At 35.6% G+C, this 15,694-nt stretch overlaps 1 protein-coding gene across 1 annotated transcript in view; it reads right to left on the bottom strand.

Moving 5' to 3' along the window:
* Positions 1 to 12,895, bottom strand: part of LOC140750451 (synaptic vesicle glycoprotein 2B) — a 34,800-nt gene extending 21,905 nt beyond the window's left edge. Inside the window, exon 1 of the mRNA XM_073083977.1 lies at positions 12,680 to 12,895. Coding sequence (XP_072940078.1) covers positions 12,680 to 12,725 — 46 coding nt within the window. The 5' untranslated portion in view covers positions 12,726 to 12,895. The remainder of the gene's footprint in view (positions 1 to 12,679) is intronic.
* Positions 12,896 to 15,694: the final 2,799 nt, after the last annotated feature.

The following is a 15,694-nucleotide window of genomic DNA, read 5'->3' as shown; positions in this document are numbered from 1 at the left end:
CTTAAGTTAAGTAACTGTATAAAAATATTTTTATTAATTGTATTCTATAAATATCTCTAGTTTCTCTCTAGTTTGTGGTAAGGGAGACAGACTTTTCCGAGGCGTTCCAGCTTAGTCCTCAGAGGTAGCGGCGCATCTGTTGCCGACCTCAGGTAGGAATATCTAATCCTATCTGGGGTTGATTACAGATGTCCATGGGCGGTAGTAGCCACGTACCATCAGGTGGACTGCATGCTCGTTTGCTACTCCTATATCATGAAAAAAAAATATATTTATTGCTAACCGACCTAGGTTACCAAAGACAATATCTAAACCAAGATGATGAACGAAAACGTCATAATTATATCGTCATTAGAATCATTAACTTAACTATACGTTGTACCTATGCATCCTTATTTAAGTTTTTGCTAAATATTACCTGAAAGTAAAATAATGATGCACGGAAACAAAACTTACTTATAGTTTAACGCTAGTAGTATTTATAGCATCTTTTGAAACCTTTCTAGGCCCGAAGGTTCTTCCGTTTAGTTACGTAAAGTAGTGGAACCCTGAAGAATTTAAATTATATTTATGCTGGGTCATGTGTGTTCTATAGGCTATTGGACAAACGGTGTGGCAACTGCTGTGCCGTTCGCCAAAACAAATTAATAGAGCATTGTTTAATCTGATTGCTGATTTGTTGTCCTACTTCCACTGTACGGTTCGCCATACTTGCGCTTAGGTTTATAAAAACTCAATTTATACATATTGCACGACTCATGATGCGAAGCATCAGAGAGTGCTTTACGATCGAAAAATTTTTTTCGCTTCATTTTGGCGGCTATTTTTATTATTATAGCCTTGATAGTTCACGGAATCAAGATATTTTGCATACTATTGTCGAGATAATTCAATGGAGATTAATTCCATACTTTTTAAAAATTGATTTACTGCAATAGAATTGGAAAAAACACCAAAATAGGTCAAAAAATTTTCCTGTCCGTCATGTGTGAAACCTGAAAACACTGTAACTTGTGAAAAAATCCATCATTTGAGTTAATTTTTTTTTTTTAATTCTAATCGACGATTGTAGGTCACTGAATACGAATGATTAATTAATTCAGTGTCGTTTAATTACAATTAATAAAAAACGAAAACTACAAGACTGTATATCTATAGATATTATGTACATTTATTCCACCAGGGGCGCTTGTGCAGTACCTTCTTCCTACTACAGCTGTTTTTTCGGCAATTAATTTTGAACGACTTAAGTTTCTTTTTTTTAATATTTCATAATTAAATGAGTATTATGAGTCGTGCACTTTTGGATTTTCCAAACTTTTTAAGAGATATTATTTGAGAAGGGCGGTGTACATACGCGAAAATAGTACAATAACAAAATACTTGTACTAATACATAATTTAGTTCCTTCCCCCAATAATCTTAGAATTGACACCGATTGCGATAAACGAAAAGGATAATTAAGGTATCTTTTGATAAAAAAATAATATTAAAGGAACTATCAATTGCATTTAAGAATCCATATTCGACCTTAATTTTTATACACCTATTAGAATATCTTAAGCTTTTTAATTTTTATAATTTAAAACAGCATTTTTATTTAAGAATACTGTAAAAATGACAATTGATTCCGTTTCTATAATTTGATTATTGTGTAACTATGTATTGGTATGTAAACTAACAGTTTCATCGACAATAATTTAATTTGACTATATAAAATCGACTAGTCGCTCAAGGTTGGTCACGTTCAAAAGTGTCAGTCATTTCAATTAGCTCATTGGACGTTGTCATTATTTTCGCTAATGTCGAGTTGGCCAAAACGGATTAATAGGACATTGTTTGAAACGCGTAGAGCTACGACACGGCTCACGGCCGAGAGGCGCTGCGTCGCCGGTCAAGTGCGCCGGCTGCCTTGTTTGGAGCTGGGATGTAGGGCTGTCCGAAGAATTTACTTATTTTTAACACGCTTTTATTAGCTTGGGTTGTATGTTTGTATGTATGTATGTACGTAACAGTAACGGAATCTTTGAACCCGATTTCTATCCACATTGATCGTTCAGTTTAATTCATTTTTTTTTCAGATAGATGAATTATAAAAAAAAAACAACTTCTTAAAATATAGTCTACGAAGCCAACGAAGCCTTAAATGTTAATATCTATCATGCCGTTTGGGCTACAGGGTGTGCTAAAGATTGAGACACATAAATATGCTTAAAAACATTACTACATGCCTACAAGAAGTTGTGGTATTTGTAGAACTTCTTTTTGGAATAACTGGCAAGGAAGCTGCTTTAATAATCAACTTAATTTAATGATCCCAGCATTTTTATCTATCTATCAGCAGTTCTACCAACAAGAACAAGATACCTTCGAGTTCCCCAATGTTAATGCTTGCTACAATATACATACTCGGAACAAATAATTTCGAAAATCAATCAAAGTTATGGATTAACTCTTTTCTCTACCTCACCACATCTATCAAATAGAGCAGTTACTAGTGGTAAAATGCAAATAATGTTTTCCTAGATATTTCTAGGAGGAGGTATTCCTCCTCAGTGACCTTCTAAGCTCCAGTCCAGAGAGAACTTTCCACGCTTCAAAGAAATCATTAATTAACTTATGTTGTTGTTATTTGATTCAACGTACTTAGGTATTAGGTAAACATTGGATTATTGTTACGCAGAGAACCTATGTAATGATATTTAGCAGACTCTTATATTACTTTCAGTGCACACACCATATTTAAATATCCCAAACTTGCCAGCTATTTAACCTTAACACCTCGACATTGGCTCGCACCTTGATTCGCAGTAAACAAATAAAAACCTTTGGTCTCCATTAGATTGACAGCTTTTATTTGTATGCAGGACCTCGCCGCCCATGTCCTTTGAGTTTGATTTCGACATTCTGTAGAAGTCCATCATTTACACATGCTGGAAGAAGAAATTGAATCCTAACATATAAATGCAAATGTTTGTTTGTTTGTTACACTTTCACGTCTTATTGACATAACCGATTATCATGTTATTGTAAGGTTACATTTTAATTGAGTTAAAAAAAAACAAAAAAATGATTTAAAAAATGGATTAAAAACCTTGCATTCGGGTTTCATTGTTGGCTGTATCTATGACACTCGGGTATAAAATTAAAAAAAAATGGAAGCTTGGGCGCGAAAAAAATGTGGGAAAAGGGGCAAATACAGAAGTTTCTGGTAGTTGAGTCGGGACCAGCTTGTGATTGTAAAGGAATTGATGTACTGGATGATAATATATTGGAAGAATAACAATCTGAGGCTTTGATTTGTTATCCTGAATTCCCAACATTATTTTGCGCATATGTTGTCAGAGGTTTCAAACTAAAAAGTAAACGATAAATAATGAAGTGTAGTAGGTGGACACCCTTGTTGTAATAATACATAATAGTATGGCATATAAATGTATTCATCATAGTAATTAGTATCGACACCAAAAACAAAGCAATATATTGCGCTGATTATTAAATGCATAACCGAAAATAAACATTGGATTATTGTTACGCAGTTTTTTATTTTGTCTTTTTGTAATTTGATTAGGCTTTCAGAAGCTCTTATTGTTGTTAAAAAATTAAAGAAATGTCCTAGTAAAGTGTAATAATAATTTTCAAACATATCTAATATTATGATGATGATTTACAATAATTAATCAAGTGGTATTAATCTATTTATTTTTTGTTCTAATTATGTACGTTCATGTATTATATAAACATAAAAATGTACGTCAACAATACCAATAAATGTACAGTCCTATACAGAAAATAAATGTCTATTAATTACTCGTAGATAAAACTGTTCCACTTGAATGTACCTATCACCTCTTCAATAACACTTACTGTACGATATTACCTCAATTTTTCTCTCAGAAGTAAGTGTTATTCATAAACACGCGATTGGGTCCAGAAAATGTTAATTGATCATAAACATAACGACAAGTAAGAAATTAGGTAATAAACAAGCCACGTAATAAGACAGAGGGTCGTCGGCGCTCGCGAGTGGAATAATAAAAATCGGTTAAAGGAAACCATTGACGGACCTCGACCTCCTTGTATGTTACGACATTAAAATTTTCTACTTATATCACTCGTGTCAACTTGCAATATGTGCACATTACTATTGATTGCGAATTGTAATATTGATCTATAGATATGTTCCGTTGATTTAATCGCAAAATCATTATTTTCAAATTTTCATCTGTTCGTCCGTTACAGGCATTTTATATTAGGAGAAAATGACTGTTATATATATTATTGCTGCTACTGCTGTTTGAATTGGAAAACAGAACGACTTATATAAATTACATAAAAATAATGGCATTGATTACACTGAATGACAATTTGTGAGTGCCCCGTGGGCCTGTATAAAAAATAAATTTAAAATTTGGCACTTGTATGCAATGGAAAACGAAACCGCTTAGGGAAATGAAATAAAAATAATGGCGTTGATTACACTGAATGACAATTTGTGAGTGCCCCGTGGGCCTGTATAAAAAATAAATTTAAAATTTGGCACTCGTATGCAATGGAAAACGAAACCGCTTAGGCAAATGAAATAAAAATAATGGCGGTGATTACACTGAATGACAATTTGTAAGTGCCCCGTGGGCCTGTATAAAAATAAATTTAAAATTTGGCACTTGTGTGCAATGGAAAAAGAAACCGCTTAGGGAAATGAAATAAAAATAATGGCGTTGATTAGACTGAATGACAATTTGTGAGTGCCCCGTGGGCCTGCACAAAAAAAATGGCACTCCTATGCAATGGAAAACGAAACCGCTTAGGGAAATGAAATAAAAATAATGGCGTTAATTACACTGAATGACAATTTGTGAGTGCCCCGTGGGCCTGTACAAAAAATAAATTTTAAATTTGGCACTTGAGTTTTGTTTTTAAGCCAAAAGGTTGTAATTAAAGCGTTTTTTAAAGTTTTTTTTATTTAGTTTACACAAACACAGCTATCATTACAGGTCCTTCCCAAAGCGATAAAAATAGCACAGTACATAAAGTGTATTTGTAAATTCATTCTGAGAACAAGAGCATGTATTAAATCTGCAACGAGGTTTAAAAATACGCCGGGCGCGTGTGATAGGCGCTTTATTAATGGTAAAATTTTAAAGTAAATGTAAGACAATAAATAAAACATAAACAGAAAATAAATGCAGCCGTAAAATCCCTGTTAGAAGAAATTGTACTTTGGCATCGTTTTACTTTTTTTTATATTCTTTAGGAAAAATACCATTAAGTTTTAGGTTTTATACACTATACTGGTATTACGGCTGGTTGCAAAAAGTGAATTTTTCCGGTTAATGACCACAAGTATTCCATTAATGGCCAACTGTCCGGAATGAGGTATGAGACCACTGACCCATTGCCCATACCTGAATACATTTCTACTGTTTCCGGAAATCCGCATACAAATAATTTCCTGTACTATGTGTGATCTCTTAAAAGGGAATAACCTCCAATTATTGGTAATATAAATCGATCGCTTGTGAGCTGTATAAAAATTCTTGATACTAATCACGTCTTTACGAGTAATTAATTAGTTCCCACATGATGCCATATGCATTCTCTTGATCTTTGGTATTGGTTGTCCTTTTTTTTTTATCTATGTACGACTCCATAATAATTTAACAGATGTTGAATATTGAAAATTGGTTTATGATTTCTCAGGTGATAACAAACGAACGGAAAGAAAAAAATAATATAACAATATTTTTAGACGGGTTGTTACAGATACGTCCGTAAAACGTTCAAATTCGCATTTAATTTAAAATAAGAGATTCTTCAAATTTACTTATCATCATCACCATCAACCCATTACTATCCCACTGCTGGGCACGGGTCTCCTCTCATAATGAGAAGGATTAGGCTATAGTCCACCGCGCTGGCCAAGTGCGTATTGGTAGACTTCACATACCTTTGAGATGTTTTTATTTTTTTATATATCTCTTAAGTAGGCAGGTTTCCTCACGATGTTTTCATTCACCGTTTAAGCAAGTGATAATTAACTTTTAATACGTACATAAGTATTGAAAATCAGAGGTGCCTGGGATTTGAACATCGGACCCCTCGATCCAGAGGCCGAGTTTCTTAATCACTAGGCTATCACTGCTGTTACTTATATATTTTATATTTTAGTGTTAATGTTAGTTAGTAAGTTAAATTTATGTAAATATTTTATATTTTAGTGTAGACGTAGATATATATTCTGAATTGTGAAAGATATATTCACAGCCAAACCTATTTTTAGTGTGAAGTAGCATATGAGGCAATCATATTGGTCCTCGAGAGTAGCAACCCAAAAGTGAAAAGAATCCCCTTTCTATGTGAAGTTGGTTACCAATGACCAGGGGCGAGAGTGGCCACTTACCAACAGGAGTACATGTTTGTTTGCTACTACTAATGCAAAAATGCCTCGGCCTCTCGATCGAGGGGTCCGAGGTTCAAATCCCAGGCACGCACCTCTGATTTTTCAAAATTATGTGCGTATTAGAATTAATTATCACTTGCTTAAACGGTGAAGGAAAACATCGTGAGGAAACTTGCTTACCTGAGAGATTTATAAAAAAGAAAAAAATCTCAAAGGTAGGTATGTGAAGTCTACCAATATGCACTTGGCCAGCGCGGTGGACTATGGCCTAACCCTTCTCATTCTGAGAGGAGGCCCGTGCCCAGCAGTGGGACAATAATGGGTTGATGATGACTAATGAAAAAACTATATTGGAAGGCGATGTACTTTGCTACATTTAAATAGTAGCATTAGCGCCTAACTAACGACCTTATTAAAGAGAATATGTTATAGGTTTTCCTCTTATGATCGTGTAAGGTACGTTCATCTTTTATAGGTCGATGAGTACTAGCGATGTGGTCAAAGATAGCCTGTAGCATTTTACACTGTGTTGGCGACCACTGACCATTAGGAGGTCGACCATCCCCTACGACCCATACGACCGTACCTACCGAACCACCTACTAAACAAAGGGGCTGGGTTACTTGAGACCCGCAAATCCCTACCCATGGCACTCATTTTGACGTGGCATAGGATATGAGAGAACTGGAGGGTGTGACCATTATTTTGAATATTTATTGAAATAAACTATTTTTTAAATACGAAAATTGTGTGGTAAGGGAGACATACTGTTCCGAGGCGTTCGACCTTAGTCCACAGGGATAACGGCGCATCTCTGGCCGAATTCAGGTAGGAATATCTAATCATATCTGGGGTTGATCACAGATGTCCATGGACAGCTGTAGCCACTTACCATCCGATGGACTGCATGCTTGTCTGCTACTCCTTTATAATAAAAAAGAAAAACAAAATATAATAAATCTAAATTTAATACTGAATGAATTTTCTCTGAATATATTTTCGGGTAGAGAATATAACAAATTTACTGAAACTAATATTGTCAAGTTGATAATAGAGTTCTTAGAGACAATTTATAATTTTATAGTATTGTCTACCGCTGAAAAGGATGTATGTCTTTCAGAAATAATTTTAAATGTGTCATCTGAAGGACAAATCAGAAGAAGTTTTCTGAAAATTTGTTCTTCATTTTCATTCATAAGATTGAAGTAGCAAGGCAAAGTTTGAGGGTTGTAGAACCCTTTGTGATTCGACTGCGGCAACACCACTGCCACACCTATTTCTGCCTCATAACAGCAGCGTTAAGCGCTGCTGTGCTCTGATTTGAAGGGTGTGGTAAGGAGCCATACTTCTCCTACGCGATCCAGCTTAGTCCTTAGGGGTAGCGGCGCATCCGTGGCCGATCTCAAGTAAGAATATCTAATCCTTTCTGGGGTTGATTACAGATGTGTATGGTCGGCAATAGCCACTCAAAATCAGGAGGACTGCATTCTCATTTGCTATTTCTAACACTAAACTATTAATAATAAACCCTTTCGCAAAAGATATATCTATTCTTGCAATAACACAAATGTCTTTAAGCTACATCGAGCCACACGTAACGGCAGTGGCTACCGGCAGTGACGTATAAGCCGAGTTTAGCCACGTCTGATGAAGCCCCGACTATCAATCCTATTAACACACCATCGCTTAGCTAACTTTAGCGAGAATCTATAAAAGACGCGCCTTTGTCGGAAGTCTTGTTCGATGCAAAATTATGTATGGTTAGGTTAGTGTGGGTAAGTAATAGATCTCATAGAGATTCTGAATAAAGTTACTAACGTGGTCTAGAGCTATTGATTGTACTTTAATTAGAACTACACATTTAAATTTACACTATTACTTTTATTATGCTTGTTATTAAAATTGTATTTTAAAAATTACGTTTTTTTATAATATAGGTGTAGCAGACGAGCATGCCGCCCACCTGATGCTAAGTGGCTACTGCCGTAAAATTTATTATAATATCTTTAATTATTGGTCTTCCCCCCCTCCAACCGGGCCCCGACATTTCCTAAGATGGCCCAGCCTTCAAACCAAAACAGCAGCATTGCAACTTATCGGTTTTATTATCTATAAGTTCCTAAGTATTACTACAACCCCAGTTACGAGCCCCTGAATTGTTGTATGCCCGGGACGTCCCTTAAGACGAGTCAGCCTTCAAGCGAAAACAGCATTGCAGTGTTGTAAGTAGAAACAAGTGGGATGGTCGTGCCACCGATGTCAAACAATGTAGAGCCCTAACAAACTTCCTACGCAATCTACTTGGTTACGTATGAACATACTAGTGACAAGATAAATACTTCGTATTGTATGCACTTTACGTTAAAATGATCTTGCATACAAAAGAAAATTCACATTGTTTCCTATAGCATTATTTCCTGCATTGTAAAATTGCTTTGTACTAACCCTGCTAGAACAATTTGTAGTGTATACCTAGTGTGTAGTACTTGTAAAGGTTTCAATTAAAGATTTGGTGTATGTAGGGTAAACAACGCAAGCAAGACTATTTAATTAAATTTTGAACATTGAAAATTAGTCCGAAAATAAGGTTTAAAGATTTATGGTTTCTATCGCTAAGCTCTACAAATAGGTAATTTTATAAATATTGTTGAACTTCAACAAATGTGGTGCACGGAACATACTCATATAATTATAAAAATGCATCTGAAAACAGTTTTCAATTAAAATATATTTTTGACTTAAGTATATTGTAAAAACACCCGATAATCCGTAGGCTGTCATAGTAAGACGTAGGTTAATAACTTTGGTAACGAGATTGTCGGCTAATTACGTGAGCATGGAATTTCAGGGTCACAACGAGACATTGGTAGTGTGAAGGCGAATTATTCCACTCTTCGGGTATTACTTCGCCAATCAATCATGCGATGACAGGCGACATCTTATATCTCTTGTTAAAACAACGATAACGCGAGAGTATAGAGATGGCGGTTATCAAGAGAATCGACACTGCGCGTAAAACAAAATTTTGATGTGAAACATCTATAGCCGCACGTAAAACCGATTTCTGGCGTGGCGACGCATGCCGTGGCGACGCTATACGATGGTATATATATATATACAGTCTATATGCAGTAGTGTGTAAGGTGTGGCGACGCGTCGCCATGCGCAATCGACTGTGCGATTCTCTCCCACTCGATCTGGCGTTAAGCCATCTTTTCGTAAATTTTTGTATTTAATGAAAATAAATGTTTATTCAATAAATAGTCATCGTTATCTGGAAAAAAATCGTAATATTTTATTTTATCATTATGACATATTTAGTTCCTATCACAATATCTTCTTTTCTGCATATTACTTTTACAAAATAATGTCGATGTTTCACATCTGCCAGGCGTCCCGTGACGGCTCACATTTTAAATTTTTTTCCTCTAAAAAAATTCATGATGGTTTAATGCTAGCCTTAACTATTGTGAGCCTACGTTCCCAAATTAATAGACAAAAGACATGAACGAATATGTAAAAAAATGCGTAATAACGTGGGTTGATTGCCAGACGCGCGCCGTAGCAGACAAGTGTATTATTCTATACTGAAAAACTTTATTCAAAAATGATATCTTCTACCTATATATATATATCTTTCTATGTTCAATGTCTATAAATAAAGTCCGCCTGCAGTAAATCAATGTATTCAGTGTCACCTGTCAAAGATCAGATTTGACAATCTCTGCCTCATAGAAACTGAAAAACTTCGATCTTTGCTAGACAAAAATTAGACAGGCGATATGAAGTAGTAGTATAAAACGCTTTATACTACTACTTCATATCGCCTTATTTTAAGCTTATAATAAACTTTAGTTATAGACCGGAAACCTGCGTTGCGCGCCAACGTTCATACTAATCCTGCAATAAATCATACCACTGAAGTCACAATAATATTTAACGTAGCTATTTAATTAAACAATACCAAATCCTGTATTCAGAACAATACAGTAGGAATATTTGCTAAAGATAAATTCATAGTACTTCCTCTTGCGTAAGTCAACTTCAAGATATGTAATGATAGATTCTGACTACGGATAAATAACATAATCTTCAGTCTTATATGAAATCATCGCTAAATCTCGTGGTTTTGTCTTATCATCCGAAATCCCTGTATGTAAAAATAGTATTACTATTGGTATGTCAACATAATATATAAGTACTTATGTACTCGTATGTAGGTATCACGATTGAAACAGAAGAATCAAATAATAGTGATAAAGTTAGTAAATCTTAAATACTAGGTAACTTATTTATAGCTGACCCGGCAAACGTTATGCTGCCATATACATAAAAAAATGTTAAGGTAGAACAACCTTTATCACTTAGGGGTTTGAAAAATAGATAGTAGCCGATTCTCAGACCTACTGAATATGCATATAATATTTGGTGAAATTCGGTAAAGCCGTTTCGGAGGAGTACGGTAACTAACATTGTGACACGAGACTTTTATATATAAGATGTATAGATTCCAAGACGCAATCTCACAAAGTATTAACAAAGGCATATTGGAATGGTAAATGCGAATTTTATGTATCTCAATAAATCACTGGCGTTCTCTACTCGTTTCCTTCTGGCCGCTTTGTTTAATTTTCATCGGTATACTTGACAAAGGTATTCAAATTAGACGTGTAACGTAACTACGTATAGCCATAATGACCACTTTTATTGTAATTTAAAATGGGACATTTGCTTTATAGAAAATCTTGGTTAAAAATTTAAAATATACAAAACTAGTAGGAGTTACATAGATTTACGTCGTATAAGTATTTACGTCCGTTATTAATTATTAATCTATCTTGATTGATCTGAAATTGTCTTTTTTGGTTTTAGCTACCAAACTTGTTTGATAGATGGACGAAAAAAATAAGTAATAAGTACTTCTGAACTTTGTCGGCAAAGAAAAGGTCCTCTAATTTACAACTTTGCTGACCAACAATCGCTATTTTATTTATTTCTAAAATGAGGACGTTTTCGCCTCTCCGAATTATTGAATAGCAAATGGAACAATCCCGTTCAAAACGGGTTATATGGTGACATGTATCATGCACTTGTTTTATTTTGTCACGAGGGTAGGGAAAAAAATAAGTAATAAGTACTTCTGAACTTTGTCGGCAAAGAAAAGGTCCTCTAATTTACAACTTTGCTGACCAACAATCGCTATTTTATTTATTTCTAAAATGAGGACGTTTTCGCCTCTCCGAATTATTGAATAGCAAACGGGACAATCCCCTTCAAACCCGGTTATATGGTGACATGTATCATGCACTTGTTTTATTTTGTCACGAGGGTAGGCAAAGGATCGTGCGGGAGGCAACCTTGCTCTATACGCCATATGACATTGCTGCCTCATTGTAATTAATTCAACAATGCAACACTAATCTTTGAATAACTACAACATAAGTATTGCGAGTAATTTATGACGGCTACTGGTAAATAATTCTAGTTGTACGTGAGATTGTGCATTCACTACTGTAGGTGACTATTATTTTTCAAGTAGTAACGCGTAGAGAAGTAGAGTATTGTTTCACATGTTTATGAAATAAATGAAGCTTGAACATAAACTGTGTTTATATGTATGCTGAACGAAAGATAGAACTGCATCTCGCTAGTATCACGAATATCTCGAATGAGTATGGTGGAGGTATCACCGCGGTCGAACCGTATTTCCTCTACCATCTTTTGAATTATAGATATCTCCTAAGTAGTACTAAATGATTGGACACTTAAAAATATAATTTTCAAAGGTATGTGAAGTCTATCAATAAACACTTGGCCAGCGCGGTAGACTATGGCGTAATCCTTCTCATTTTGAGAGGAGACCCGTGCCCAGCAGTGGGACAGTTATGAAGAAACATCTTTCTCTTTTACGGACTTAATATAACAAATGGATACGTAGATTTTTCAAAGAAATAGACGTACCAGCGCCAAGCCTATTTCTCGCGTGAAACAGTTTTTGCATTTCGGTCAAAACCTGTACATGCCTGTACCTGACTATCATACTATGAAGCAAACAAGCTTAGTCCTTAGGACCGGCAACACATGAACAATGATCGGTTTCAACAACGCCAATCCTACATGGAGTCCATGGGCAGCATTGACCTATTATTTACCATTAGGTGGACTGCATGGTCGTAGGCTACTTCAATCAAATAAAATACATTAAGAACCATCTAACCCCTTTTTTCAGCTGTATATAGTTTTATACCATGTATAAGTATTGCACAGATCACTTACTTATTAAATGGTCCAAAACACCATGAATGTATTTGAGGACGAACATTTCGTAGCACTTGCACTATCATAAAGTCCCACATTCTATACCACATAATAATTTGCACACACTTCAAAATTTGGCAAAGTATACTTCGTTTTATGTTTATAGGAATTTACAAAAACGCTCATGATTTTGTTAATAATGCGTATTATCCCAATTTTATCAAAATTGTCACTACGTCGGCACGTCACACTGATAAGATCTGTCTTGAACTTCAAATAATGATTGAAGCGATTTGTTTTTATATTTGGGCATCTTAAAACCTACTTGAACCAATTTAGGAAACAAACAATACACAATATGTAGCAAAGGTTTCTAGTATTACTCGATACCCTACTACCCTACACGTGATCAAATAATTAAGTAACACTAATTTTTGTGTCTTATTATCACTTCTTAATCAATTTTAATTTTATTCAGTAGCAACTAATGTTGTCATTAACAATAAAAAAAAAATCGGGTTACAAGCTGGCACCTTGAGGTATTCCGCGACGCTATGACATGGGGCTCTTCAAGAATGATGCAAAAAGAGCACTCCTTCAAAAGCGACACAAAGCGATAGATGGGGACTTTTTTCCATCAGGTAGTTCATCTGCTTTATTATTAGGTTTAATTATAAAAAAAACTTAAAAAAAATCTTATACTGGCCAAAATTTGACCATAGAAATCCAAGCTTTAATGTTAATACTAAATCAGCTAGTTGCACCATATATGATCTCAAAAGCTCAGAGTGAATGTGAATCGAATCCAGATCACCAGTATAGTAGACTATTTCTGCATGGCATTGCTTTTCCTAAGCAGGCAGTCCATTCATTTTTTTTATTACCCCACATTCCAATAGAAAGAAAACGGTTACCAGTAAATAAAATCCCAACAAAGAGATCGCAAATTGTCTCGTTCCGCAAATCCGGGTGGGTGTAAGTCCACATTTGATCGCTAACGGTCTGGAGAAGCAATAAGACGAACAATCAGTTTGTTTATACAGCGCGTATTGGAACAATCTGTCCGGGCTGCAATAAGCGTAATCCTCGAGACGGGGCAAGGAGATATTGCGAGTAGAAGAGGCTACATTTGTATATGTTTTTATTTTATTTATTTATTATATATGATATATTGATGTTTTGTAATTCTTTGTACAGGAGACACAAGAACTATGATAGCTCAGTGGTTAAAACTCGGCCTCTCAATCGAGAACTCTGAGGTTGGAAGATATGTGTATAAATTATTAACAATTGATCTAACGGTGAAGAAAAACACAACGAGAAGACCAGCACTACGTAGGCGATGTAAAAGTCCAAGCTCGGTGGACTACAACCTGGAGAAGACCTGTCCCCATCAATGACATAGTAATGGGTTGATTATGATGACACAGTTACACGTGACAACCAAGGAGTCTTAAAAACTAAATAAAATTTTAAGCATTCAGTTTTTAAAATCAATTACTTTATAGATTCGTCTCGCAATGTCTTAAGATGTTTTCCGCGGGTTTTAAAATATTATTCGTGGTAAGGCATTATGCCTGTAAGACATTTTGTTTGTATACTGTCTTTTAAAATAATAAAAGATGGCTGCAATAACCGTAATGCTCTACGCGAAGCAAGGAGTCATCTCGTTTTAGAAGAGACTACATACTTATTTTTAACTACTAATTATTTTTACATTTACGAGTAGTACTAGTAAATTCATTATATTTGGTGGATGTATTAAGAACGTAAGTGACTCAGCAAAGGCTCGCATGATATTATTTTGATTTCAAGGGTGCAAAGGTGATAGAACCCTCTATGGTTTGCTACGGAGGCACCGCCGCCACACCTGTGTCTGCCTAATAACAGTGTTAATTGTTGCTGTGCTGTGTGTCAGGTTTGTAACGTGTGGTAACTCTTACGATAACGATAAAAGGAGACTCCGACCAGTTCCATCTTTTATGGCCAACTCTTTTTTTTTTTTTTTTGTCGAGGGGGTAACCTTGAAAAGGTACCCGACAACGTGGGAGCGACGCCGAGTTATGTGGGATTTTTACCGCACTAAAACCCCCCCGGTGGCCGTACTCTGCGCTGCGTTGAGGGCTCCGGGATCTCCAAAGGAACGCAACCGGAGTCCTCTTAGCGCGTTGCCCCGTCGGGCTCCGCCCAGGTGAGCTTGACGCTCGCCACACCATCTGGTGTATACGACGGTATGCGACCACACATACCGTCGTCCTTCCCGGGGCCGCTGGCCGGGCGGTTCGAGCTCCCACTCTTGCCGCCCGCAACCCCGGAAGCCCCCTTTTAGTCGCCTCTTACGACAGGCAGGAGATACCGTAGCCCTATTCTAGTCCCGGAACTACAGGGACATTATGACCAACTCTAGGCATGGCTCTAATTTTATCAGGAGTTGATTACGGATGCCCATGGTCGGCAGTGACTGCTTACTATTACGTGAAATGCTTGCTCGTTTGCTAATTCCATATCATAAAAATATGTTTATTGTGGGTTCATACTTATTTCTTTGTACTTAGTTCAGGACTTAGTTGTTGATATTGTTTTACTCTATGTTACTTAAACAAACGTAACTTACTAAGTAACTTATCAGCCTTTTTTGTATCATATAAAGTGGGGCGTGGAGTGACACAAAATAATTTATCACGAGAACAACCAAAAAAAAGATTGTGTCAAGATTACCGGATAATTTTGTCTGAGTTTTTTATCTTTTTACCTACTTCATGTTTTGAATACTTGGGTTTACCGAAAGTCAAATTTTGTATAAGTATGCTGATTATTGAGTTCAACATTTTTAATAAATAATATTTAAGAGTGAGCTTCGAATTTATTATTATTTTTCATTTATGTTTTTAGTATTACTTATATTTTAATAAGATAGAAAAGTCTGATCGACGAGCTACATCCATATCATTATCCATATCATTAAATCGAATAAACATTTGTCTACTTAACAAATATCTAATAAAAACCATATTGAGCGTACAAGAACGGACG

The sequence above is a fragment of the Epargyreus clarus genome, unplaced genomic scaffold (genome assembly GCF_041222505.1).
Source record: "Epargyreus clarus isolate Ecla_fem2 unplaced genomic scaffold, WU_Ecla_fem_2.2 ptg000019l, whole genome shotgun sequence".
Lineage (NCBI taxonomy): Eukaryota > Metazoa > Arthropoda > Insecta > Lepidoptera > Hesperiidae > Epargyreus > Epargyreus clarus.
Note: the sequence above shows the minus strand (reverse complement) of the source record. Positions and strands in the feature narration are given on the sequence as shown.